The 27777-nt window shown below is 35.9% G+C and overlaps 2 protein-coding genes across 11 annotated transcripts in view; one reads left to right on the forward strand and one right to left on the reverse strand.

Annotated features, from left to right (window-relative positions):
• Nucleotides 1-27777, forward strand: part of PDE1A (phosphodiesterase 1A) — a 236040-nt gene that overhangs the window by 162525 nt on the left and 45738 nt on the right. For both annotated transcript variants that reach the window (XM_031035677.2, XM_081814036.1), the window contains exons 4-8: nucleotides 6146-6212; nucleotides 9434-9550; nucleotides 10413-10553; nucleotides 19191-19291; nucleotides 26686-26811. In XM_031035677.2, coding sequence (XP_030891537.1) covers nucleotides 6146-6212; nucleotides 9434-9550; nucleotides 10413-10553; nucleotides 19191-19291; nucleotides 26686-26811 — 552 coding nt within the window. The remainder of the gene's footprint in view (nucleotides 1-6145; nucleotides 6213-9433; nucleotides 9551-10412; nucleotides 10554-19190; nucleotides 19292-26685; nucleotides 26812-27777) is intronic.
• Nucleotides 14-27777, reverse strand: part of LOC145720507 (uncharacterized) — a 55011-nt gene continuing 27247 nt past the window's right edge. For 4 of the 9 annotated variants that reach the window (XR_014143482.1, XR_014143484.1, XR_014143485.1 and 1 more), the window contains 2 exons: nucleotides 27287-27310; nucleotides 9627-13252 (listed from right to left, as the gene is read on the reverse strand). Coding sequence is in view for 2 of the 9 variants with exons in the window: in XM_081814037.1 (XP_081670163.1) it covers nucleotides 12998-13252; nucleotides 27287-27310 (279 nt within the window). In the remaining 7 variants the exon portion in view is untranslated. Of the gene's footprint in view, nucleotides 13253-27286; nucleotides 27311-27777 lie in introns of all 9 variants that reach the window. The other 5 variants (XR_014143483.1, XM_081814038.1, XR_014143486.1 and 2 more) reach the window with 4 other exon arrangements.

Here is a 27777-nt window from a genome sequence, read left to right on the forward strand (position 1 = left end):
TGGAAGGCAGGAGATATACTTACCATATCAAAGTTATAGGAGTCAAACATTTTACTTATTGAGGAACACTTCAGTTATAAGTATACCCAGAATGAGCAAATTTAGAACTTGGTTGTGAATTTGCCTTAACAAAAATGTTTTGTCCTGGGTTTAGTACTTTTATTTCTTTTAAATTGACATAAAGACTGGGGCGCCTGGTTGGCTTAGTTGGTTAAGCGTCTGCCTTCGGCTCAGGTTATGATCTCAGGGTCCTGGGATAGAGCCCCTTGTCTGGCTCCTGCTCAGCGGAGAGCCTGCTTTTCCCTCTGTCTACCGCTCTACCTACTTGTGGTCTCTCTCTCTCTGTCAAAGAAATAAATAAAATTAAATAAATAAATAAATAAATAATAAATTGACCTAAAGACTAAAAGCAAGGGTGCCTGGGTGACTCAGGCGGTTAATCGTCTGCCTTTGGCTCAGGTCATGATTCCAGGGTCCTGGGATAGAGCCCCACGTCAGGCTCCCTGCTCAGTTGGGAGCCTGCTTCTCCTTCTCCCTCTGCCCTTCCCCCCTGCTTACGCACACTCTCTCTCTCCCTTTCTCTCTCTTTCTTTCTCTCTCTCTCTCTCATGCACGTACACGTGCAAATAAAATATTTTTTAAAAAAGGAAAGACTAAAAGCAAAGATTTTGAATGGCCAATGCCCTCAAATGTACCTTTGTGAGTAACTTAAAAAAATTATAGCATGTTCATGTGTTACACAACTAATTTTATTTGCATAAAATGTAACATTTCATAAAACAAGTTCTGTACTACATACTAAAATCAAACGGGCCTTTCTCTGCATTAAAGCAAAAAGACCATCCTCTTTCCATCATGGGAGAAAAGCTCCTTATGTCTGCTTTTGAAGAGCTTTTGACATTTCTGTCACTGAAGCAAGGAATACTTGATGACCCCTAGATGCTCCAAATCGAATCACCATAGTTTCTCATGTGAAATACATGTTAATGTGGCCTAATTTTTTATTTGTTTAGCCCTTTAAGAATACAGCCTATTTTTCTGTCTAGGAAACAAGATGTTCCAGAATTAAAACTAAAGAAAATACTTGAAATAAACACGTTACATCTGACAATTTTTGAAAACTAGTTACTAGAAATCGCTTAGATTAAAAAAAATTGCGTTATATTAAATTATATATAAAAAGATGAAATATTTTCTAAACTAATAAAATTGAGGAAGAGAGTTTTTTTTGTCAGTGTGCTTAAATTTAAGAGAGACCACATCATTTTTCATCTTCTGAGATCTCTATTATTTCTAATGAACATTATATACTTTAATTTTCCTCTGATAAAGGAACAATAGGAAACACATTTGCGTTTCTAAAAATGTAAATGAGAATGCATTGCAAGAAATATTTGAAGCCATTTAAAAATATAACTACAGCACATAAAACTTGAAGTTTCTTGTTTTGTGCTTCTACTATCCACGATAATAACCACTCAGTGATTATTTAAATTATTTTGAGTATTTATTAACTATATTTAATTGGCTTTGATAAAAGAATCCTCATAATAAGCAATTTGATTAGTGTGGTGAGGTGATACCCACACCCCCTTATAAGGTGCATAAACTGGTCTCAACTCTGCCAGGTGGGACCAGAAGTCTGCAACAGGGAAGCAAGGCTGGAGAGAAAGAATATCCATAACCATGTTGCCATTTTTAAAAAAAACAACTTAGGAAAGTGTATGACAGTTATTGATTTTCATTAACACCAAATTGAAAATATCTCAATAGTAGTTCAGAAAGTCAGTGAGAGAATCACCAATAAAAGAGAATATGTGTGATTTGCTAAAAGAATGTGTATTTTGTCTTTTTCAGGAAAATATTGTAGAACTTGGCAAACTAAAAAGGATGCAAACTGTGGGAGTCAATTTCTATTTCCATCCAGTAAAAGATTAAGATTTCTGTAAAATATATTGATATGCTAAGTTTTCATTTTTTTCATATGCTACATAAAATATTTTATTTAATGACCTGTAGAAATAGCAAATATACTTAAGGTAACTAAACTAGCAAGCAGTCTTGAAGAAATCAGTAAGTTACACATATATGGAAATGAAATCTCTTTGATTACTCTTGTATCCCCATTAGGAGGTGCATAAAAGTAGGGGCACATGTTTATCTTGAATTTTCAAAGATGATCATCTTCAATTTTGAAAATTAGAAAGCTTTCCTGAGTATTCTCTCAAGTCTCCCCTCCCCAAGACTCCGTGCCTCTGCAGGTCCTGGCAATTCATTACCTAGAGATACCTTGAATCTGCTCACTTTCCCATCTCTCCTCCCACAACCCCAGTCCCCAGCTCTGTCACCTGCCATCAGAAATACGACAGTAGCTTTCCAGTTGGGCCCCCCACTTCCTCAACTGCCGTCTCCAAACAAGTCATTTTACAGTGACGTTTTAAAATATAAATTAGTCCCTGTCACTCCTAAGCTTAAAACCATCTGATGGTTTTCCATTTCACTTGGTATTAAGGGCGACTTCTGTATCATGGTTTTGTGGGATTCGGCACCTTTTTACCTTCTTGCCTCATCAAATGCTACCTTCATTTTTGAGTGAATATCTATATTGCTCTGATTTCAACCCACATTCCTAACTCTTTCTCCCCTTGGGACCATAATCCTATTACTTCCTCTACCAAAAATTATTTTCCCTGCCCTGCCCTGCCCCTGGCTGGCCCTTCCTGTCTTTCCAGATGCCTTCCCTTAGCACTGTGTACAGTGTACATCACTTTGTCTACCCTGACCAGTCGTTTACCTCACAGCACTGAGTGCTGCTTGTAATCATGTATTTTTTAATTTATTGCCCCTCTTCACTGTTCAGTAAGCCTCACGAAAGCAACAACTGTCTTTTTCTTGTTCGCCACTGGTCTCTTACCTAGCACAGTATCTGAAATAAGATAGTTTTTCATTTTTGTGGAGTTTTTTTGAGTTTTTGAATTATACATTGCAACTCTAGTAAAAACTTCCAAAAAGAATCCCCTATATTTCCAGTTGGACTTTCACCACTTGCAGGAGCCCAGGAAATGCATTGTTCTTTTTCAGCAGCTTGTAATATATCAGCGATTTACTCAAGTGTGAGGCAGCTGTGTTAAGGTCTCCCCCACACGGATTCTGAACCGTCATCTTCATTTTTTTTTGTCCTAATATTCTATTCCTTATTATAGGATTAGAAGATGATAATGGGGAAGTCCTTCATTTCCTCAGAAGGATAAGCTTCTTGGTCTTGCTTTACATTCCATGTAATGAGAATGCACACTGACATTCATTCCTCAAATGTATTCCAGGTCTAAGAGATCAGCACCAGAGTTCCCACAGAGCCCTGGCAGCCCCAAAGAACCAAGAATTGCAGGCAACAGCACTGGCTGCAGAGTAGTGAGAAGAGTAACATTAATAATAACAATGGCTTTCTTGTATTGAGCATTTATTCTATTATGGTAGACATTTATATCATTTACTCTTCACAAAAAGCTTATAATTATCCTCATTTTACAGATGAGTGACATTAAATAGCTTTCCAAAAGTCACATAGTTAGTGAGTGGCTAGTCTGTGATTTAAAGCATGTCTTCTCTTTGCTTCATCCTACTGCTTTTCTGTGCCATGAAGTCACAGGGATTGAAAGTTACTTAATTTTTTTAATTTCTTACTACTGATTATTGACCTTATTTTCCTAGACCATTATCCTTTTATTTCCCCTGTCCCTCCATTTTTTAGTAATGATGACTAGAAAAATAGATATAAAAGACTGTTGTCTCCAAAAAACCCCACAAAATAACTAAATATCATTATTATTATTTTTTTAAAGATTTTATTTATTTGACAGAGACAGCGAGAGAGGGAACACAAGCAGGGGGAGTGGGCGAGGGAGAAGCAGGCTTCCTGCCGAGCAGGGAGCCCGATGTGGGGCTCGATCCTAGGACCCTGGGATCATGAACTGAGCCGAAGGCAGTTGCTTAACCAACTGAGCCACCCAGGTGCCCCACTAAATATCATTATTGACAATAATTATTTTCTGGGTCTGATATGGTGCAATTACTAATTTCCTTGCCTGCAAGAGTACAATAATTATGCCTATCTCAATGGAGTAATTAAGTATTTTATAAATGGAGTATTAAGCATTTTATAAATGCTCTGAAATCTTCCAAGAGAGATAGAGAATAAGGATAATTTTTTATTAAAACCAATTACCCACAGTCAAAAATTATTTAGAGTCATTTAAAATAAACATTAAATGGAAATAGTGAAATAAAGTAATAAGATCTCTGTGATAAAATGAGGAGATACTTTATCAAGGAAGCCTAGGCTAAAGATATACGTAAATAAATTTTTTAATTCTGAGCTTTCAAGAAGTCAAGATTAAAAAGAGAAACATGAGAGGCGCCAGGGTGGCTCAGTTGGTTAAGTGACCATCTCTTGGCTTCAGCTCAGGTCATGATCTCAGGGTCCTGGGATGGAGCCCCGCATCAGGCTCCCTTCTCAGCGAGGATTGCTGCTTGCCTCCTTCTCCCTCTACCCACTACCCTCTCTCTCTCAAATAAATAAATAAATATTTTTAAAAAGAGAGAGAGAGAGAAACATGAATTATTTTACATAGACACTAAGTAATGGGTCTTATGGATTTTTAATCCATAAGGTACATTGAATCAAAAAGGTTAGTGTCCAGGGGTGCCTGGGGGGCTCAGTCAGTTAAGTGTATGACTCTTGGTTTTGGCTCAGGTCGTGATCTTGGGGTCGTGAGAGCGAGTCCTGCATCGAGCTCAGCACTCAATGTGGCGTCTGCTTGAGATTCTCTCTCCCTCTCCCTCTGCCTCTACCGCTGTGTTCTCTCTCTCTAAAATAAATACTAAAAATCTTAAAAAAAAAAGTTAGTGTCTTCTGTAGTGGCTTTATGAAATTGCAAAATATTTTCCAAATGACTATTTCTTATATTGACCTCCCTCATATAAATTAATGATATAATCATTAAATTATGACTTTGTTCAGGCATCTTGGGAGAAGTTACAACAGTATAGTCTAGGAATGTAACTTGCCAATGGACTAACAATATGAAAATGAAGGGACATGATTGATAGTTAATTCTTTCTTCCCAGGACGTTGGGGAATGAACCATGTATCTTCCAGTTCTGAACAGAGGTCTATGCTATTCTTACACATTGGGGTATCACATTGGTTTTCTTGTCACATGAACTAATGGAAGAGTTTCATTTTTTTGGTGTATGTCATTTTTTTTTAAAGATTTTATTTATTTATTTGACAGAGAGACAGCGAGAGAGGGAACACAAGCAGGGGGAGTGGCAGAGGGAGAAGCAGGCTTCCCGCCGAGCAGGGAGCCCAATGCGGGGCTCAGCCCCAGGACCCTGGGATCATGACCTGAGCCGAAGGCAGACGCTTAATGACTGAGCCACCCAGGTGCCCCGGTGTATGTCATTTTGGTTGCCCATCAGAAGATCCAGCAAATTACTGATTAATAAAAATACTTTTATTTGTGCTATTATAAAAATTGAAATAACTTTGTTCTGCATAAGGTTTCTTAATTTTTATTAAGTGATAGTTTGAACAAACTTCAGCAATTTTTGTCAATATGGTCTGCCCTAGTATTTTTAACTTTAAAAAAAAGGAAGCTGTATAAATTCCGATGATACTACGTATTCTCTCTTATAATTTCCATTTTATAAAAAAGAAGAAGAAGAAGAAGAAAGAAATCCATAAAGGAAATATTTTAATGGCATTCAGCTTCCAGACCAAAAATTTTGGCACATTAATGGATGCAAAACAAGAATATTCTTCTGTCATTGATATGGTGACATGCCAGAAAGCTTTGTTGCATGTACAAAGGACAGTCTCTTTTAATAGGATGAAGCAAAGAAAAAGATGTCAATCATATTGACTTAATAGGGTGCTTGTGTGTAGACATATTCACATTAACATTTGTCACATTGTAGATTCTCAATAAATGGTGACCATATTTATTATTGCTGCCACAAAGAAAGCCTGTAATTAATGATAAAAGGTGAACATGCCAAAAGTAATCTTTTCCCTTATATTTAAAAAATAGTTGAAAACTTTGAGTAAATGAGTCTTATATATACACTTATTTTTCTTTTTCAGGATGTACAGAAAGTCCTATCACATGGTTGGTTTGGTATATCCAGAAGCTGTCATAGTCACATTAAAGGTGAAATAATTTCAATTATTTAAATTTTTCAAAGAGTCATTTTTTTAAAATCTTCTTAAAATGGCTGGGAGAAAATGAGAATAGGTCTTTGCTGCAGCTTATGTATTGGTACGTAAAAAATACTGTAGCCATTTACAACATGTCATGTGTTCCAAATCATGACTCGTTGTAGACTTAAATGAGGATTGATTTACACTAACAAACTATGTCAATGCATATGCAAGTGTGTGCACACACATATGTGATTTTTTTTTCTTCTTCATGCTTTATTTAGGTGGATCTTGAATTCAGTTTTGAGATGGCACCAGGACTTGTCAGAATATACATATTTTCTTATGTATATATTGTGGGAAAGTTGCATGCACTAAAAAAAAAGATGTTCCAGGACAAAACTTATATGAAAGAAATTTCTTTAGAATTTTAGGTCTGAGAACATATAAAAAGATAAAATTAAGGGTGCCTGGGTGGCTCAGATGGTTAAGTGTCTGCCTTCAGCTCAGGTCATGATCCCAGGGTCCTGGGATGGAGTCCCACATCAGGGCCTGCTTCTCCCTCTGCCTCTCTCTCTCTCTGTCTCTTACAAATAAATAAATAAAATCTTTTTTTTAAAAAAAGATAAAATTAAGAAAGAAAGCAAAAAAGATATTCATCTCCCTTATCTCTGCTTTTTCTGTGGCTGAGGCCCAAATGCAGTATTAAATGTTAGAAATAACTCGAGTCAAAACTCTAAAGTGGTGAAAGTTTTTGGTTCACTTGTCTCCACTGCCTGTGTATGCATGAGCACTGTTCCTATTCTAAGCTCATCATTCAACATCCCTGATTTCTTTCTATCATTTAATTTGTGTAGAGAAATTCAAGTTTGTCTCCTCTAACAATTTCATGGTGGTTTTCCTGTATCACCCAAGAATTTAAAGGACACTGGCAACAGAATATCCTGAGTTGCTTTATTTTGGGTTTATTAAATTCCTTTTCTAGTTTAAATTTATATTGCTATTTATATTATATTCTTTTGTTAATTTCCTTTTACGCATCCCCTTTGCATTTGTTTTTTTTTTTCTCCTCTGCTGCATATTAGACTTTAATCTTATTAATTTAAAAAGGTAGTTTTTCTTGGACAGTTTTTTATATTTATGTTTCTAAAGCTATAAAAAAAGACAAGTATATAAGTGAAATGTCACATTATAAGATATTAATTACTCCTTGGATCTTGTGAGATTTTGATTTCATCAGCTATAAGCAAAGATATTACTTATTTTTATTTTTTTAATAACCTTTACTTAGAAACGAACACAATATTTTAGTATGAAAGAAAGTAAACACTTTTTCTAAAATATGGTATAAAAAATGTATAAACTAACAGGTTGAGGGAGGAAATATCACCAGTAAAGAATATTTTTAGTTAAATAGGGGCGCCTGGGTGGCTCAGTCATTAGGTGTCTACCTTCGGCTCAGGTCATGATCCCAGGGTCCTGGGATCGAGCCCCACATCGGGCTCCCTGTACGCAGGAAGCTTGCTTCTCCCTCTCCCACTCCCCCTGCTTGTGTTCCCTCTCTTGCTGTCTCTCTCTCTCTGTGTCAAATAAATAAATAAAAATCTTAAAAAAAAAAGAATATTTTTAGTTAAATAGTTCGTACTTCCTGAGATACCTTCTTGTCTTGTTTGTTCTCAATGAAGCATCTGCAGTAGTTTATAAATGTAAATCATCATTGTTGATAAAAATCCCCCAAAGTGGAAAACTAACCTTTTATTCAGCGGGAAACCCCTAGAAGGAACTATAAATAGCAGCCTCCTAACAATCTGAACTAATTCTTTGGAATTTGATAAAAGATATTTTGGCCTCATTTGAGCTTTACTGATGGCAAAATGCCTTCTAACACAACCTTCAGAGATTTTAAATTTACAAACAGATAAGGCAAGTGTTTGGGAATCAAATCATGGCCAAATGGAAGGAATTTAACAAAGGCGTACAAGCAAATCAAAAAATATCTTATTGGTGTTTTCAAGTATTTAAAAATAGCATTTGAAGCTGCTATTACTATTTTCAAAAGCAGTATTTTTAAAGGAGACTGTTTGAATACTATTTATCAGATTCTCAGTTTAGTTTCAGCATGTTATAGTACAGATTGTTGGCCTCTGTAAAAATGTATTAAATGAATAAAGTTCTAAATAATCCCAGCTCAAATTCAAAATTAACACACAGTTTTAAGGTTGCCCTATTTAATACTAAACCTGCTGTGTGTATGTAAACACACAATTTGCTAAGAGTTTCTAATAATCATTAGAACTGACTGTTGTATTTCTTCAAATTTTTAAAATTTCAGTGATTTATTTAGTATTGGAGCTCCCACTTTACATGAAAACCTCCTTAGTGTATAGGACTGGTATCACTTGTTATAAGTCCATTTTGTGAACCCCTCGACAAGTTTTCAACTTGGAATTACCTAAAGCAAAAATCATGAGGTAGCTGGAATGGTTTGGCATAGCTCTCATTGCTTTCTCTCCCACTGTCAGTGGATTTTTTCCAAGGGTATGTATGTGTTTCCCTATAGGCTTGGCCACTTCCCTCAGGAATCGCCTGAAATGCTATAATTACTTTCCTCCTCCTCCTCAATCAAAAGACTCACTTCCTTTTCCTTTCCATCTGTCCCTGGAGGAAAGTATAAATGAATCAGCCAAGGTTAGAGTGAGTAATAAGGTGGTATATACTCTATCTTTCTAGGGTGTTTGCAACTTAAAAGAAGACATAAAATATCAAAGCTTTAAATCAAAGGATTACTCTTATGGTGGAATTTCAAGCCATGTAGAAAGTAGTGGGTGGGAAAGAGAAGTTGGGGCTACTTTCCCCTATCCCTCCATTGACATCACCCACATAACCTGTAATTCTACCTTAAACTGAAGCCCACTCTGGGCAAGTGATTTATGGCATGAATTTGAAGAGAGATTGAGAATAAGATCAGTATTATAGTGTTATCAGGTTTGATAACTTTGGGATTAAGGGGAAGATTTTAGCACTTACATTACGCATTATGGCCTCACTTTTGTGAACCCATGGATACTAAGTGGCTCTGTCATATAGGACACTGGAAAAAATATAGTCTGATGTTCTAAATTGAAATGTGACCTGCTAAATCTACAACGCCTGATCTCTCCAAGAATTTTTCATAGAAAGAAACAACTATATAATATTGCCATCTAAAGCATTTACTCCTTTTTTTTACAGGATGTTGATAAATGGTCTTTTGATGTATTTGCCTTAAATGAAGCAAGTGGAGAACACAGTCTGAAGTTTATGATTTATGAACTGTTTACCAGATATGATCTTATCAATCGTTTCAAGGTCAGAAACATGGAACAAAAATGAAATGCTCTTAGAATTAGTTATCTGAATAAGAAAGAAAATGCAGAACATCGAGTCATTAATCAATGCATTTTATAATGTTTCTAGTTGGCAGGTCACAGAACTAGGCGGATGAGTTCACCACATGATATAGCCATTTTCCACAACTCACTGACATATATCCACATGGACATCGTGAGGCCATTGTTGCCTCCTTCCAACAAGATACCAGCATCCACCTGAATTACCCACAGACCAGTCATGTAGAGATTGGGAGCTATGTTTTTAAAAAATATGATCTTCTGTGTTCCCAAAACACAGAATGAACCTTTCTTGGCAGCTTTTCTTAAACTGAGATGAAAGGGCTTCTAATTAATTTCATTTTAGAGCCATTTAAGCAGCAGATTTGACCCAGATTTCTAAGCACTCTGCAACCTGTACCTTTCATCATTACCAATGGAATCATGGAAATTTTAGAGCTAGAAGGTGCTGGAAGGTCATTTATTTTAATCCCTTGTATTACAGATAGAAAAACTAGACATCACCAATTGTAATTTGGAATTTTACCCTTTTAAGAACTAGCCTTCTGTCTTGACTCTGGAAGATATAAACATTTAAAGACAACAATATGGGTAAGATTGTTATTTCATCTTAGTTAAACACCTGGGGATTACAATCTGTTTTAGGATTGAAAGCTAACAGGTTAATGAAATAGTTTTTCAGAGCAGTCTACATTTAACCTCAAAAAACTACTGCCCACATCTGACTCACAATTGTGTCCCATCCCAAACATTGTTGTGCTCATGTTGATTTAGTGCTACTATTTTGGTCAAAATATAATCATGATTATTACTTTTTGCAGATTCCTGTTTCTTGCCTAATTTCCTTTGCAGAAGGTTTAGAAGTTGGTTACAGCAAGTACAAAAATCCTTATCACAATTTGATTCATGCAGCTGATGTCACTCAAACTGTGCATTACATAATGCTTCATACAGGTATCATGGTAAGAAAGTTTTTCTAACTTAAGTTTGTTAGTTTGGAACATTAAATTCCTTTCTCCTACACTGCCATTGTCCCACGTTGCCGTTGTCCCTTCAATACCCACAGGAGTATTATAAGTGATGATCTTTTGGATTTCTGAGTGTTAATGAGTTATTCATAATATACATTTTCCAAAAAATATTTTAACTCCATGAAAAAAAAATACCCAGAGGCAAATGTAAATACACTGCAAATTTTCCAAAATTTGGACTCCAGAACATTTTTGTTTATAATTTTTCCCCATAGGAATCACCAAAAAACCAAAAAGTGACCTAGATAAAGTCTTGGGATAAAAGTTAGTTACAGTGCTCTTCCCTCATATTATGTTCTCCCAAGCTGACTTCTGTGGATTTTTCTCTTTTCCTTGCATTGATAATCACAATTAAATCCTAATAGGGATTTTGGAAGTTATTTATGTGAATTTTTCCAAATTCTCTTTCCTCTTCTTTGCATCTAAATGAATCCATGAATAAGTAAATAAATGATTCAGCAATGCAATCCCAGGACAACAACAAGTAGATGTTAGGAATTCTGACACTGCCTGGAATTTCTGTAATGTCTCAGAGTTTAGGAAAGTGAAAAGAAGGAGCAACTCTTTCTTCTAAAAATTCCACACTGAGGTGGGTTCAAAGGGGTATAGGCCATATGAGATGCCCAAATCTTGGTACCTTCTTGATTCCTTATGTATCAGCCTATGCTGAAGCTGTGCCATTTAAGTAGAATGTTCCATCAAATCCCATAATATGCATTGCCTACCTATTTTGACTTCAGAAGTCACACACCTATTCTATTGGGTCATTGGCACTCAGATCTATGTAACTAATACTCTTTGGGGCCCAGAGATCCTCAATACCTCATCTGTCCACACCAGAGACTATTCCTAAACTGGTCCCATGCAAAGTCCCTAGGGCCACAGTATGTTGTCCTGAAGATCTTGAAAATTCACAACAGTTACATGATTCTTCAACTTTATTATATACAGAAAATGTTCATATTAATTTTATTTTTCACCCAAGAAACTATAGTGTGCTGTTTACTACACATACAATCCATTTTCTATGGTTCGTCCAATAGTGTCTCATATGATGATTGAATAAATTGTTTACTCTTCTTCTTCATCTTTCTTTGCCTCCAAAATGTTTGCACATCCATCAGTGCCTTGGGCTCAGATCCCACTCTTAACCCATGTTTCAATTATCTCTTGCTCCAAAAAAACTGTTCCAAAACTTAGTGGCTTAAAACAACAACTTATCAATATCTCTCAAAGGTCTGTAGTTAGAAGGATCCCAACTAGCAGGTTCTCACTTGAGGTCGCTGATGGGCTTACAGTTAGCTAACAACCATAGCTGAAGACATCTGAGGACATCACTGGGCAAGATATCCATGGTGGTTCACTCACAAAGCTGGCAGTTGATGATGGCTAATGTCTGAGAGCTCTACTTTTAAGAGAGCCTTTTAATAAAGGATTTTCTTGGAATCTCACCACCAATTCAATAGAAATCTGCACTCTACCAGAAAATTACAAAAAATTACAAAAACAAAAAACCTGCTTTGGAGTTAAGTTCTATTTGGGAGAGGCAGAAGTCTCAAAAACCTTAACTGAGGCAGTAGCATGACCCCTTTGTGACCTTGTAGAAGGCTGAACTGTATGTGTTGTCAACTTCATAGCTTGTGTTTTCTTATTGTAAGGTATATATGTGGGCATCACAGACTTATGGTATAAATGTGTCCATTGGCTGAGATCAAATGCAGTCATGGCTAGATTTCCTTGGTCTTTGATTGAAACTTACTCTTCTTTCCAGGAGTCTGATTTGACATGTAAAAGGAGGAAGTAGAAGTTAACAATAATAAGTAGAAAATCAAGCATGCAAAGACATAGCTTTAAAATATTATAAGCTTTTAGAAAGTAGTATACGTAACCTTTTTTATAATTGTTTCTAGCATGTGTGCACACACACACAGAGAAATTCTTTTAATGTTCCTTTGCTTTAATAAGACTTCACTGTCATGCCGTTTCTTGAGCTCTTTGCCTCCTGACAGCCGCAAATGCTGTTATCCTTGAAAAAGTCACTTCAACATCTTCCTGGTTAGAGCTGCTTGCTGTTTCCTTTCTAAGGCCTTCGTCTTGAATCTGACAGTGAGATGGTTTTCATTTTAAGCGTGACATGTCCTCTTTCCTGAATTCTGTGGCTTTGAAAAAATTAACTGAAAAATGAAATATTTAAGTGATACTCTGAAATGGAAACTGAGGTGATTAAGTTTCTTCAGAACAAGATGGAATGGAAAAGTAATGCCTACTTCAGTATAATCAAATATCTACTTTAATTATGAAATGCAGTGAGAAGATATATACCATTTTATGCTGGGAGGTAACCAAAATTTCATCGTTTAAAAATATGTTTCTGCTTAAGTACATTTTTTATTTTTTTTTGCTATCAGTATAAAGGGAGCCAAAGAAAAGTCTCCTTTTTCAGCTTCAGAACCTCTCTTCTGAAGGTGACATGGAAGGGATAAAGGATGCCGTGTTATTGGTAAATAGAGAAATTCAAATCCACAGTGTGACTTTTCCCTCAGGCTTGTGAGGAGGACTTGTATCCGGATATAACAAGCCATTCCAACTTCTCCAGAAGACGGGAAATCTGGCCCAGCCTGGCACAACTCCTAAAAAGTTGACATTAATAAAGATTACATAGCCTGTAGCTTACCAATCATAAACAGAACTTCACTCTACTTTAGCAGATTTCATTGGGGAACTCATTTCTGATTTATTCAACCTTCAGCAACAATGTGTCAGTGGGCTCTTTACTCATCGATTAGTTTGGCCGTTACAAAAACAGTCCAGTGGAAGACTGTCATTGTTGTCTGAGATCAGGAAAATACATTTAAACTACAGGAAGTAATGAGAAATTTTATGATAGATGGTAAGAGGAAAGGCAAAATGAATTACGACTTAATTGCCTATGTTACCAAAACTAGCTTTCACAGCCAGCTTGATGGCTTTAGGGAAGTTGTTTTAATAAGCTTTTCTTTAGGTGACGAAAGTAGTGGTAGGGGAGTATTAATTTTGACACAGATGAATGTGTTGGTTCTTTGAAACAACAAAAATGTATTATGGAAATATTCATGTAGGTGAAATTCCTTGGATTTAATATGGGGAAGACTAGGTCACTGGCTTTAGTGCTTTCGTTGATCCCCTGCCATTTCAGGATGGTCTTATCCGTGAGACATTTCTGGAGCACTCCAGTGGTAGCCCCAAACTGTCAGGTGACTAATGCAGCCTGCCCCCTGCAAAATGTTCTGAGGACCAGTGCCTGAAGGGGATTGTGATGAAGCTATTGTCCTTCAGTTTGTTACTGTCACGCGGAATACCCTCAGCCTGGGAGTAGACACAGCAGAGGAGAGTTGATGCTAGTACATCCTCTGTCTGTCTGTCTCTGTCCTTTGACACTTAATTAACTTGTAGCCTTGTGCCAAGGTGACAGGGGTGTGTGGTAGCTCAGTCCATTTGCTAAAGAGCAAATTGCTTCGCCAAATGTTGCCATGCCACCTCCAAGTGTCTCTCTGAATTTGAAATCTTCCAAGGGCCTTGGTAAGAGAACACTTGCATTTAAGGGCTCCTGCCCATGTGTTCTAATAGTAAGAGTAGAAGAAAGAAAGATGACGTGAGGTCTGTTTCCTTTGGAAGTTGTAATCCCCTTAACCACACCCAGAAATAGCCTCCCACACTCCAGAATGACTCAGTTTTTCTCCAATCAATGTACAAAAAATATGCCACTATGTCTCTATTCCACCAACTATGTGGAAATTCTGTTCTTGCAAATGGCATCCCAGACAACAATGTTTGGAAGAGTAGAAAGAGTGCAGGATTTCAAGGCAATCAAGACATAGGTTTGATGGGCGCCTGGGTGGCTCAGTTGGTTGAGCGACTGCCTTCGGCTCAGGTCATGATCCTGGAGTCCCGGGATCAAGTCCCGCATCAGGCTCCCTGCTCGGCAGGGAGTCTGCTTCTCCCTCTGACCCTCCTCCCTCTCATGCGCTCTCTGTCTCTCATTCTCTCTGTCTCAAATAAATAAATAAAATCTTTTAAAAAAAAAAAAAAAGACATAGGTTTGAAACCCTGCTCTACCATGACCTAGATCACTCACTCTCTACCTTGGTTTTCTTGTCATTAATATGTGGTTAATAATACTGACCACCATGTAGGATGACAGTGAAGAGTCAATGATATCATATATGTAAAGCATCTAGCCTAGTTCCTGAAACATAATAGGTATTAACACACATCCTAATATCAATAATAATTGTCAATTTATTTTTGTTATATATTATGTGTATTATGTATTAACATTATTATAACACTCACTTTCTATACTGGATAAGTTATAGCAAACTGTGTTATCCTATTCAAAGGACTAGAGAAAAAAGTGTCCAACCCTATCATTTAGCTAAAAGAGTTGTTAATTATGCTGTTTTAGACACACCAGGAACTAATAGGTCAATGTGATTTTCTGACCTGAAATTCTCCCAACCTTAATATACACACATACACTTTCTCTCTCACACACACACACTGAATAATTCAGATATGAAAATTTACATCACAAGTCTTAAAGCTCTATTTAGAGCTTCTACCCATCAATATACCCAGTTAAACTACCTAGAAATTCTGCTTCTGAAACCTTGGAAAAATGTATTCTGCATATTGCCTCCCTCAAGTTAACGAATGCTGTCATCATCCATAGAAGGAATATTGTGATCTCTGGAAGGAACAGAAACCTTGGAATCAGGTTTTGGGTTGAATTCCTGCTCTGCCACTTGATAGCTATGTAACCTTTGGTAGGTTGACCCAATTCTGTAGGAGTCAGCTTTGTTGCCTGCCAAGTAAAGATAAAGACATTTACCTTATAAATGGAAAACAGCATGATTCTACAAATCGAAAGAGACCGTCTAGCTAAAATGTTAGTTCCTTCTCCTTTCTTTCTGACATCATTATAAAAACTATTGATGGCAGTCAGCATCTCCCTAGGATGATTTGAGACTGCTCATTTTAGAGTTGGTCTACCTGAGCATTTCTCTGGGCAAAATGCAAACTGCAGTTTAGAGGAAGCACAATGTCTGCACTGCTCATGACTCCTCATTGTAACTCTTTACATCTGCCCTTGAGCAACCAGAAGCATGTAGGTTATGTACTGGCCACTGTGCTAGTTGGGAGGAATGATAGGACTCAGCCTCATTCTCTCTAGCATGTTCTCATGAATCAATTACAAAATCCATGAATTCAATCATTCATTTTCTGAGTTGGAATTCTCATTTGGCACCAGTGTAGTAAAATGAATGAACAGCTAAGGAACTAAAATGCAGCCCAAAATTCTACTTTCACTAATACAAAATAGATGTGCTTTTAAATTAGGTGAGAGAGTTCAACATTTCACTCTCTTCAAACTATTTTATAATTTTTTTAAAGATTTTATTTATTTATTTGACAGAGAGAGACACAGTGAGAGATGGAGCACAAGCAGGGGGAGTGGGAGAGGGAGAAGCAGGCTTCCCGCGGAGCAGGGAGCTCGATGCGGGGCTCAATCCCAGGATCCTGGGATCGTGACCTGAGCCGAAGGCAGAAGCTTAACGACTGAGCCACCAGGTGCCCCTAAATTATTTTATAATTTAAACTAAATTATTAGGGCCATAGTGTGGCAATAAATAAGAGGGATTCATGGAGGAAGTACTATTTATGGGAAGCAGAGAATAATGAGACTAAAAACAGGAAATAAGTATAATTAATTTTGACAACTAGGAAGATAATAATTTTAAATACTTATGAGATCATCTATAATTAAAATCCATCTCTGCTGCCCTAATGTAGTGTTTTTTATAATTGCAGTTTCATATTCTATATTATTGTAGATATTAAATATTGCTTTTTTTAAAATCAGAGTTAAATCTGTTAATCTTAAATATATCAATAAGAAATACATAAGGGGCACCTGTGTCCAACTCTTGGTTTTGGCTCAGGTCATGATCTCAGTGTCCGGAGATCAAGCCCTGCATTGGGCTCCACACTCAGTGAGGAGTCTGCTTAAGATTCTCTTCTCCTTCTGCCCCTCCACCCAATGCGTGCCCTCTCTCTCTCTCTCTCTCTCTAATAAATAAATAAATAAAATCTTTAGAAAAAATAGGATGTACTTAAGAAAATTGGTGACTTGTTCCTAGGATCATTTTTTTTAATAAAACAATGAGTTTCTGGGGGTACAAAACCTGGTTTAACTTCAATTGCTATTCATTTTGGTGTTTTTTTATTTTTTTTTAAAGATTTTATTTATTTATTTATTTGAGAGAGAGAAACAGCATGAGAGGGGAGAGGGTCAGAGGGAGAAGCAGGCTCTCCACCGAGCTGGGAGCCCGATGCGGGACTCGATCCCGGGACTCCAGGATCATGACCTGAGCCGAAGGCAGTCGCTTAACCACCTGAGCCACCCAGGTGCCCCTCATGGTGTTTAATTCCACAGTTCACTGGGGACATTGAAGGTTCAGTCCCACTTCAGTCTATAATAGAAGCCATTCTTCCTTTTAATGACTCACAATTAAATGCACCCATAAACACAAAATAGCTAGTTATATTAACTCCCATTGGTTCTGAAAATCATTTCTGCTTCAGTCATCCAGCTGTGAGACATTTATTCTTGAATTGCAATCACTAAAGATATGTTAGCTCACTATTATTTTCTAGACTCAATGCCTTCTACAGTTCATTTAAGGTAATATGTTCAGTAAAATGACATTTTTTCCTGTATTTTACTATATGACAAGATTTGTGAAAGGCACAGTGAATACATTAACTTAAAACCTTCTCTTAAAATTCCACAGGGAATAACCACTAATTCTATTTTCATGGGAACTGTGGCTGAGAGGGTAAATAACTTATTCGCCTCCGGGTCAACAAAGATTTGAAACCAGAATTGTCTGATTATCCATAGCCTCTTTCCACTACTCCTTACTACCTCCTCCTAATGCAAACCTGGTAGGATTCAAGTCAGCAGACAAATATTAAGTTCCTACTATGTGCCAATTACTATGATAGGTTATGTGAAGAGGAGCAAAGATTAATACAGTCATGCCTCTGTCAATTATGAAATTCAACAGTTGTCACCTCTCGTTTTTGACTCATGGACCTACAATGGCTCCCTCTTGCATTTTATACAAAATCCAGATTCATCAGCTCTAATCAAAGTAGTCTATCAACTCTTCCCATAATCTGCACTCTCTTCCCATTCTCATTCCACTTGACTCTCCAACACAGTTGTACTATTGGCAATTCAACTTCCATATGGCCTTCTACAGTAACATTCTGCATTTGCTCTTTCTACTTAGAATATCTCTGTTCCTCACATTGCATTTAGGTACTATTTTTGTCCATCATTCTTCCAAGATTACTGCCACCAAATAGACATTCTATCTGCCCTTCAATTGTATCTTTTTCTGTGACCTTTTATCAAGTATGCCTGTAGTTTACACTATATTTTTCTGTTGCTTTGTACAATTTAATTGTTTCAAGTATGTGGAATGAGACTACTAAGAGCAAGCTCCATATCATTGGGATCCTCCATTCCTACCATCAAGTACCACCTACTTGTACCTCTATCTAATAGAACTTTCTGTGATGATGGAAACACTTTGCATCTGCACTGTTCCATATCGTAACTACTTGCCACATGTGACTACTGAGCAGTTTTAATGTGGCTTCTGTGCCTGGGAAAGTCACTTAATTTTACTTAATTTTATTTTTTTTCGACTTAAGTGGTTCCCTGTGGTTACCATAACGGATAGTGTAGTAAAACTGTTATGTAAAATTTCAGTGATGAATAAACTACCACATTACCTGAGTAGACTTACAATAGCAGAGAAATTTTGTTAAACCATCCAATTGATAACAGAAAGATCAATGTATATGAAGCAGGTGTTCTGGATTTTATATGAAAACACTTGTTCTATCTTTTATTATTAAGTTTAATTGCACAGTCAGGATATGTGTGTTATGAAGAACAAATTTGGTAAATTCTTAGAAACTTTTACAAATCTTAATATAAAATATATAAGTGAAGTTCAGTTCTCTAATGAGCAAAGTGAATATTTTCAACTCTTAGGTGAAAAATTTCCTCATAGTAGGGTCTTCTACAAAAGTTGAGCTAAAGATATTTTAATGGTGTATGGGTCCTTATGTTAAAAACTACTAAACTAAAAAAATTACTAAACTGTCATTGATTTCATGAAAGCCCAAATTCAAAAGTCTGTGAATTCAAAAATCCACACAGGGTTTATCTTTTAAATGATAGAAAATTACTCCTTTTCTGATTGGCAAGGAACATTATAATGTCCGTATTTTGAATTTACAAGCCATGAAACAATCATTGACCACATGAAGCATCCATTATGCACAATCAACAAATGTGAAACAGGAAGGAAAAATGTACTTAAAATCAATAAAAATAATTTAATATATTTATATGATTACTTATACTGGGTGCAATGAAAATCTCTTTTGTAGAAATACAACATGGCCTCTGCTTTCTAAATATGATAGTATCTTTCTTTAATTTACTAGCACTGGCTCACTGAACTGGAAATTTTAGCAATGGTCTTTGCCGCTGCCATTCATGATTACGAGCATACAGGAACCACAAACAACTTTCATATTCAGACAAGGTAAGTTACAAAGAAGTACTAACTTTTCTAACTTAAAACTTGAAATTTATTTTTCTACATATTATTTTTAAGAAAATTTAAAAATAACAGTGAAGATGTCTAGTAAGTCGTTTTAATGGATTTTAGCAAAAGTCCTTAAGCTACAATCAATTATTGATTAAGAAAAGTGTATAAATATTTAGTGACGTATTTAGCAATTTAAAGAATGTAAAAATGTGTCAGATAATTTCTCTCTGCCCAGAACTTATACTTTGAACTATCACACACGTCAGACATCTACTGCCTGAGATGAATCTCACAACATATTATTTAAGGCAACAGTTTAGTATCATTATGTATTTGAAAGTAATAAAATTGTGCTTTTGAAAAAAATCAAAGAAACCTTATTTCCTGTTTAGTGTGAAGTGCTATATTTAAAATAATTAGAAAATGAGATTTTTTAATGATGGTAATAATGGCAGTTATTAGAATCAAAATACCAGAGTGGAGATATATCTGCCTGCTAGGGCTGTTATCACAAAATCACAGATTGGGTGGTTTAAAGAACAGAAATTTTCTCACAGTTTTGAAGTCTAGAAGCCCAAGAAGTGTCAGCAGGTTTAGTTTCTGCAGAAGCCTCTCTGCTTGATTTGCAGATGGCCACCTTCTCACTGTGGGTACACATTCCTTGTTTCTCTTCTTCTTATAAGAACGTTAGCCATATTGGATTAGGCCACACCCTTATAACCTTATTTAACTTTAATTACTGCTTTAAAAGCCTTATCTCCAAATACAGTCACATTCTAAGGTACAAGGGGTAAGGACTTCAACATATGAATTTTGGGGAGACATTCATTTCATAACAGAAAGGTGCTCTGTGTTCTTTTCGGTTGCACAGAGATCTCAGTGCCTGGGAGGCAGAATGTATCTAGGACCCACCATGATCCAACTTTCTATACATAAGATCCTGACATTTCTCTAAGTCTTTCATCTGTCAGAGATGCTTGAGATAGAGGTGGAAGTTGAGAGACTGATGTTTCTCTGGAACTACTGTAGAACCCTCCAGTCTTATTAAGGGAAATCTAAATCTATTTTTTGTTTTTTTTTTCTTTTTTTAATTAATAGGCTTTATTTCTTAGAGCAGTTTTAGATTTATAGAAAAACTGAACAGAAAGTACATAGTTCCCATATATTCTGTTTCCCCACCCCCACAGTTTCCCCATTGTTAAATCTTGCATCAGTATGGTACATTTGTTATAATGAACCACTATTGATACATTATTATTAACTAAAGCCCATAGTACACATTAGAGTTTAGTCTTTGTGTTACACATTGTATGGGTTTTACAAATGTATAATGTGTATAATGCTATGTATCCACCATTATAGTATCATACACAATAGTTTCACTGCCCTAAAACCCCTGTGCTTCACCTATTCATTCCTCCCTCCCTCCCTACTTTACACCTGACAACCACTGGTCTTGTTAATATCTTATAGTTTTGCCTTTTCTAAAATGTCATATAGTTGAAATCGTATGATATGAAGCCTTCTCAGACTGGTTTCTTTCACTTAATATGCATTTAAGGTTTCTCAATGTCTTTTCATGGCTTGATAGCTCATTCATTTTCATTGGTGAACAATATTCCATTTTATGGATGTGACAGAGTTTGTTTCCTTATTTGCCTATGAAGGATATCTTGATTACTTCCAAATTTTGGAATAAAGGTTATGAATAAAAGGGCTATCAACATTCATGTACAGATTTTTGTGTGGTCTGTTCATTTGCTTTTTAATGGCAATATTTCTAACAACTGATTTTGCAGCTATAGGAAATTATTTTTTTAATGTGGAGATCATAGGAATATTTTATTAAAAGGTTAGACATTTTTAGAGCTTTCAGTGACTAAAGTGACAGAGAGCCACATTATGGATCATCTAGTCAAGGACTCACAATCTAAGGAGTGAAAACAAAGACCTCAAGAGGTGAAATGACCAATCTGTGTGCACATAGCTGGCTGATGGCAGTAGTGGCAGAATTGAGAAGCCAAGAGGGACAATCCCAATCCAGTCTACTCATATAACTCTGACCCCATGTCCAAGGCAGATGCACGTGAGTTCCAGTCTTCTATAGCCTGAAATAGGATGAGCTTAGATAACGTGCCCTCTTGATGGAGACAGAGGAAGAGTTGAAATTCCAACAGTGAAATATTGAGGAAAGTATTCTGTCTATCCCCAGAGTCCCTGAGATTGACAGACTGTGAAGGGGAAAGGCAGACCTGGAGGTCTGGTCATGTGCAAGAGGATGTTATTAACCTACACATTTGCAGAGTAGAGGGACCTGTTCCGTTGTTGTGTCAAACATCAAAGCAAATGTAGACCGGGCAGATCATTTTTGTTTGTCAAAGACTCTTCTACATCCACTGAATCCATAATGAGTGAGATTTTAATTAAAGACGGCTCATTACTGAGCTGGGCCCTGTATAGGACAACAGTTTTAGCAGTTGGAGAAGGGAACAAGTGATTGGTTACCCATGAACACTTCTTGTTTCTACTTTGAAAAGTAAAGGCAATGGACCAGCCTTCTCCAGCAGCTGTGTCGGGCCATCACTTCTAGCTTTCTCCTTACCATCCATTTGCATCTGATGAAGAGTCCTAACTTCCTTATTCTTTGGACTGCAGAGAAGGGGAAGGAAATGGAGAAAAAGAAGAGGTGGAAGAGGAGAAGGTGGAATAAAGAAAGAGGACAGGGAGGAAGAAGAATTCATTTCCCCCCCCAATTTTACATTAAGAAACTGCATATAAAGGGGAGAAAAGGTCTAGTATTTTATTTATTTTCTTATAAATTGCCTACCAGCATCAATTTAAAGGATTAATTATACAAGAATTTGAAAATTCTATGAACGAAAATGTTGTAATGACCACAAATGCAACAATATAATGTGCTTTTAAAACCCTATCACCTTTACATTTTGTCCAAGAAAAAATAACGTCTTATGTTACAAGTATCAATAATTCTATTGTATTTTATATTACTCATTGTTACTTGGATTTAGAATGCTTTTCTAATGTGGAAAACTATATACTGGATAATGCAAAATAAAAAATAATTTAGAACGTAGTACAATGCTAGATTTGAGTTCAGTATAGACATTATAATTCATGAAATCCTTGAAAGTGTAAATAAATGGAAATAATTTCTTTTTTGTGAAAATACCGAACTACATGTTACCATGGATACTGAATGTTGCTTAGAGTTTTGTTCTTTTCTTAGCAGTCAAAGACCATCTCAAACATTAAGATGGTGCTGTATTCTCAGAATCTTATTGGATTTATGAGACAAAATCATAATAGATTGCTACAATTAAATCTGGTTCAAAGATACATCTTTGCTTGCTGCTGAAAGTAAAAGACAGTGATACTTGGAGTTATGTCATGTAATTACACTGCCATGGCTAGATTTGAGGCCATATGATACAAATGATATGTGATTTACATGTCAGTTTTTCCCATGATCTGAGTGAATTTTTGGAGATACTTGGGCAAGATATATTCAGTTCTTTCTTAAACAAGGTTTGCAGGTGTACTTTTCTGTATGCGGAGTTATGATTATTGGCTAAAGAATTTTTAGGCCATGGTTGAGATTCAAAGAAATCTATTTTGGAATTATGTACCATTAGCTAACTACATATGTTTTTCCACCTTTATGACAATTCTAGAAACAAAAGATAATTGTTCTGCCTCATAGGTCATTTCCCCTATGTTGGATTAATAATAAAGCTTGGTTTATTTAGTAGATTATTAGATACAGATCTCAAATAGGTTACTCAAATAGGTTACAAAAAGATAAAACCAAAACCAGGTTTCTTTCGTTCTTTCATTTATCCTTGCCTATTCTTTGGTAAACATTCAGTGGTAAAGTCAGTTCTATTACCAGTACTACTGACTGAGAAGCCTAAAACAGTGAGTCTTAGTGAGGCAGTTTTCATGCTGACAGAGTATATATCTACCACAAGGAAGGAAAAATGAAGAGTCCGGGCATTGCAGCAAGTGGAAGCAAAGTTGCACAGGTTTTAACTTGACTTTACTTTTGCTATTTTTGTTGCCTCCAGTTTGGCAACTTATATGGGTTGATTTACCATTTTAATACATTATACATAGTGGTCCTGCTTCCATTCCACATTTGCAAAATGATCTGGCAACCTAAGAGGACAGAGGAAGAAGCCAGGGCTCCATTATACAGATCTGAGAATGCTTGGAATATCTCATACTTTATTCTAGAATACTAAGTTAAACAATGCTACAGTATGAAGTAGTTTATTTGCTCAAATGATGTGAAAATATGGACAGGTGAAAAGCAAAAACTTCCCTTGATGAATTCATCATTTTAAAATATAATGTTCATTATAAATTGGTGGTAAAGCACACATTTTAAATTTGGGGTTTTTTAATTTAATGCTGCAGGATCTAAACATTCAAATTGAATCACAACATTATAAGGGAGAAAAAAACTAAAATCATAAATAGAGCAAGTGATTTTCATCATCCCCTCTGCCCTCCATCCAAAGTAATTTTAGTCCAAGGGAATAAGAAATAGTTGGCAATCAACTATCTGGAACGGGTTGATTCATCAACAGAGGGATTGATTCATTCAATGATTGAATGAGGATATCAGGTAATTTTTTTTTCTCTGTTTGGCATATGTAGATTATCTCACAGGTATCTGGATTACAAATTGTAAGGAAAAGGCATAAGTATATTCAAACTATGATAATTAAAAAGAAACTAAGCACTATGACCAAATGGGATTTATTCCCAAGCTCAACATTCAAAAATCAGTTAAGGAAATCATCATATCAACATGTTAAAGAAGAAAAATACATGATCATATCAAAATGCAGAAAAGGTGTTTGACAAAATCCAGCACATTCATGATAAAAATGCTCCACAAACTAGGAATAAAGGAGACCTTTCTCAACTTGATAAAGAAGATCTACAACAAACTGACAACTAACCTCACACTTAACAGTGAAAACCTTGAAACTTTCCCACTAAGGTCAGGAACAAGGCAAGGATATTCTCTCTCACCACCTTTTTTTTTAACATCATAGTGGAAGTACTAGTTAATGCAATAAGGCAATGAAAGGAAACAAAATGTATAGAGATTGGGAAGGAAAGCATAAAACTTTGTTAGCAAGTTACATGATAATCTATATAGAAAGTCCAAAAGAACTGACAAAAAAATTCCTAGAACCAATAAGCAATTATAGTAAGTTTGCAGAACATAAGGTTAGCAGACAAAATTCACTTTCCTATATGCCAGTAATGAACAAGTGGAATTTGAAATTAAAATCACAATATCATTTACATTAGCATCAAACATTGAAATATTTAGGCATAAACCTAACAATATGTATAAGATATATATCAGGAAAACTACAAAAATCTGTTGCAGAATTCAAAGAACTAACTCACTGTAGGGATATTCCATGTTCATGGTAGGAAGACTCAGTATTGTCAAGACGTCAGTTCTTCTCAACTTGATCTATAGATTCAGTGCAATCCCAAACTTCCAGCAAATTATTTTGTGGATGTTGACAAGCAGATTTAAAGTTTATATGGGAAGGCAAAAGACCCAGAATAGCCAGCCAACACATTACTGAAAGAGAAGAACAGAATTGGAGGATTGATACTATCTAACTTCAAGACTCACTATAAAGATACAGTAGTAAAGATAGAGTGGTATTGGTAAAAGAATAGACAAATAGATCAATGGAACAGAAGAAAGATCCCAGAAATAGACACACATAAAATATAGTCAACTGATATTTGATAAAGGAGCAAAGGCACTGCAATAAGCCAAAGATAGTCTAGTCTCTTCAATAAATGGATCTGAAACTACTGAACATGCAAAATAAAAATCTAGACACAGACCTTATTCTCATCACAAAAACTAACTCAAAATGGATAGACCTAAATGTAAAATGCAAAACTGTAAAACTCCTAGAAGTTAACATAAGAGAAAACCAAATGATCCTGAATGTGGCGATGACTTTTTAGATACAACACTAAAGGAAAAAATGACAAAAAATAATTGCTAAGCTGGACTTAATTAAAATTAAAAACTTATGCTCTGTAAAAGACAATATCAAGATAATTAGACCATCCACAAAGTGGGGGAAAATATTTGCAAAGGATATATCTGATAAGGGACTGTTATGCAAAATATACAAAAATTCTTGAAACTCCACAATAATAAATGACCTGACTTAAAAATGTGCTTCAACAGACACCTCACCAAAGAAGATACACAGATGGAAAATTAGCATATGAAAAGGTGTTCCACATCATATGTCATCAGGGAAATGCAAATTAAAGCAATGAGATACCACTACACATCTATTAAAATGGCTAAAATCTGGAACACTGATGACACCAATTGTTGGTGAGGATGCGTAGCCACTGGACCTCTCATGCACTGTAGTGGGAATGCGAAATGGTACAGCCATTTAGGAAGACAGGTTGATAGTTTCTCAAAAAATGGAACATAGTCTTCCAATACAATCCAGCAATCACACTCCTTGGTATTTACCCAAAGGAGCTGAAAAATTATGTCCACACAAAAACCTGAACATGGATATTTATAGCAGCTTTATTCATAATGGCCAAAACTTGGAAGCAACTGAGAAATCCTTCAGTAGGTGAAAGGATAAATTGTGATAGATCCAGACAATGAAATATTACTTGGTGTTCAAAAGAATTGAGCTATCAAGCCATGAAAAGACATGGAGGAAACTTACATGCATATTACTAAGTGCAAGAAGCCAGTCTGAAAGGGTTACATACTATATGATTTTAAGTATATGATATTCTGCAAAAGCCAAAACTATGGAGAAAATAAGAAAGATCAGTGGTTGCCAGGGGTTATGGGCGTGGGAGGGATGAACAGACCGAACACACAGGATTTCTATGGCAGTGAAAAGTGTAATGCCATAATGGTGGATGCATGTCATTGCACATTTGTCCAAAGGCACAGGATATGCAACCCCAAGAGTGAACTTAATGTAAACTATGGATTTTGAGTGATAATGACGTTCAATGTAGACCTATAAATTATAACCAACGTACCACTCTGGTGGGCGATACTGATAATGAGGGGGTGGTTTTACATGTCTGGGGTGAGGAGGTATATGGCAAATCTCTGTACCTTCTGCTCAATTTTGCTGTGAACCTACAACCGCTCTATTTTTTTTAAAGCTATCATATGGTTAAAAAAAAAAGGAACTAAGTACTTCCATAAATGTTCGATTATAGAATTCTTATTGATGAGATATCTTGTGACTTGAGTATATTTAGCAAACACTCATGAAGTCTAAAAGAAATCCTCTCCTGGACATTTTGTTTTTAATTCTTAGGTCAGATGTTGCCCTTTTGTATAATGATCGCTCTGTCCTTGAGAATCACCATGTGAGTGCAGCTTATCGACTTATGCAAGAAGAAGAAATGAATGTTTTGATAAATTTATCCAAAGATGACTGGAGGTGAGTTTCAAAGGAAGCCCAGAGGAAATTTAATTTCAGGAAAAAGTTAAATTATGTGATTTAAAGTGAAGAAAGTCAATCCCTCACTCATATTATAAAAATTCCCCTTGACTGGATGACTCTGAGAAGGATTAGAATCTAGAAGATGTTGTTCAGGAGCCAGGCTCTGCTGGTTGGAGTTGAGCTATTTTCCAGGCTAATTTCACATCTGTATACATCATAGCCAGTCCACAAGACTGCACACCACACAACACATACTTTAGGATACATAATGATGTACTCTCTGGAATGGAGCTCTGCTTAATTGTGGTCCTAAATAAATTCAGAATCTTAGTGTAATATGGATTCCTTCATATATTACTTTTCTATATGTGGAGTTTAGCTTTTTTAAAAAATAAAAAAAAATTCACTGTTTGAGGAAAAAAATTACAAATACAATATACTAAAATGACGCAGATGCAGAGGGAAATCTTACCTGTTTCTCCAAGGCATCCATCTGCTTAAAAAGAAAAAATCATAGATCAGTGATACTTGTTGCCACATAGAGAGAAATAACAAGATGTACCCCTACAACTCAGCATAACTTTTCATTCTTCTTGATCCTTTGGTCATCATCAGGCCTTTCATTTAACTATAGGGCTGCCAGATATAGCAAATAAAAATAAGGGATGTCCAGTTAAGTATGAATTTCTGATAAACATAGAAATTTTTAGTGCAAATATGTCTGCTGATCCCTACTAGTCAATGAGACTTACTTATACTTAAAAAAAGAAAAGCCTTGTCTTTAACAAAGATTTTGTTAAAAGTTAGTTAATGGGCTGAAAATTTTCCATTTAAATATCAAAGGTTTTTCCATTTTTCTTTAAATTGAGGTAAAAGAAAAGTGCCTTGGGATTAAGAACTGCCTCAAAATAAATGAATGAGTAAATGAATAATTGGTTAATTCAAGATTTAAAACAAGCCCTA

The sequence above is a fragment of the Leptonychotes weddellii genome, chromosome 3, assembly GCF_054177405.1.
Source record: "Leptonychotes weddellii isolate Sample4059 chromosome 3, ASM5417740v2, whole genome shotgun sequence".
NCBI lineage: Eukaryota > Metazoa > Chordata > Mammalia > Carnivora > Phocidae > Leptonychotes > Leptonychotes weddellii.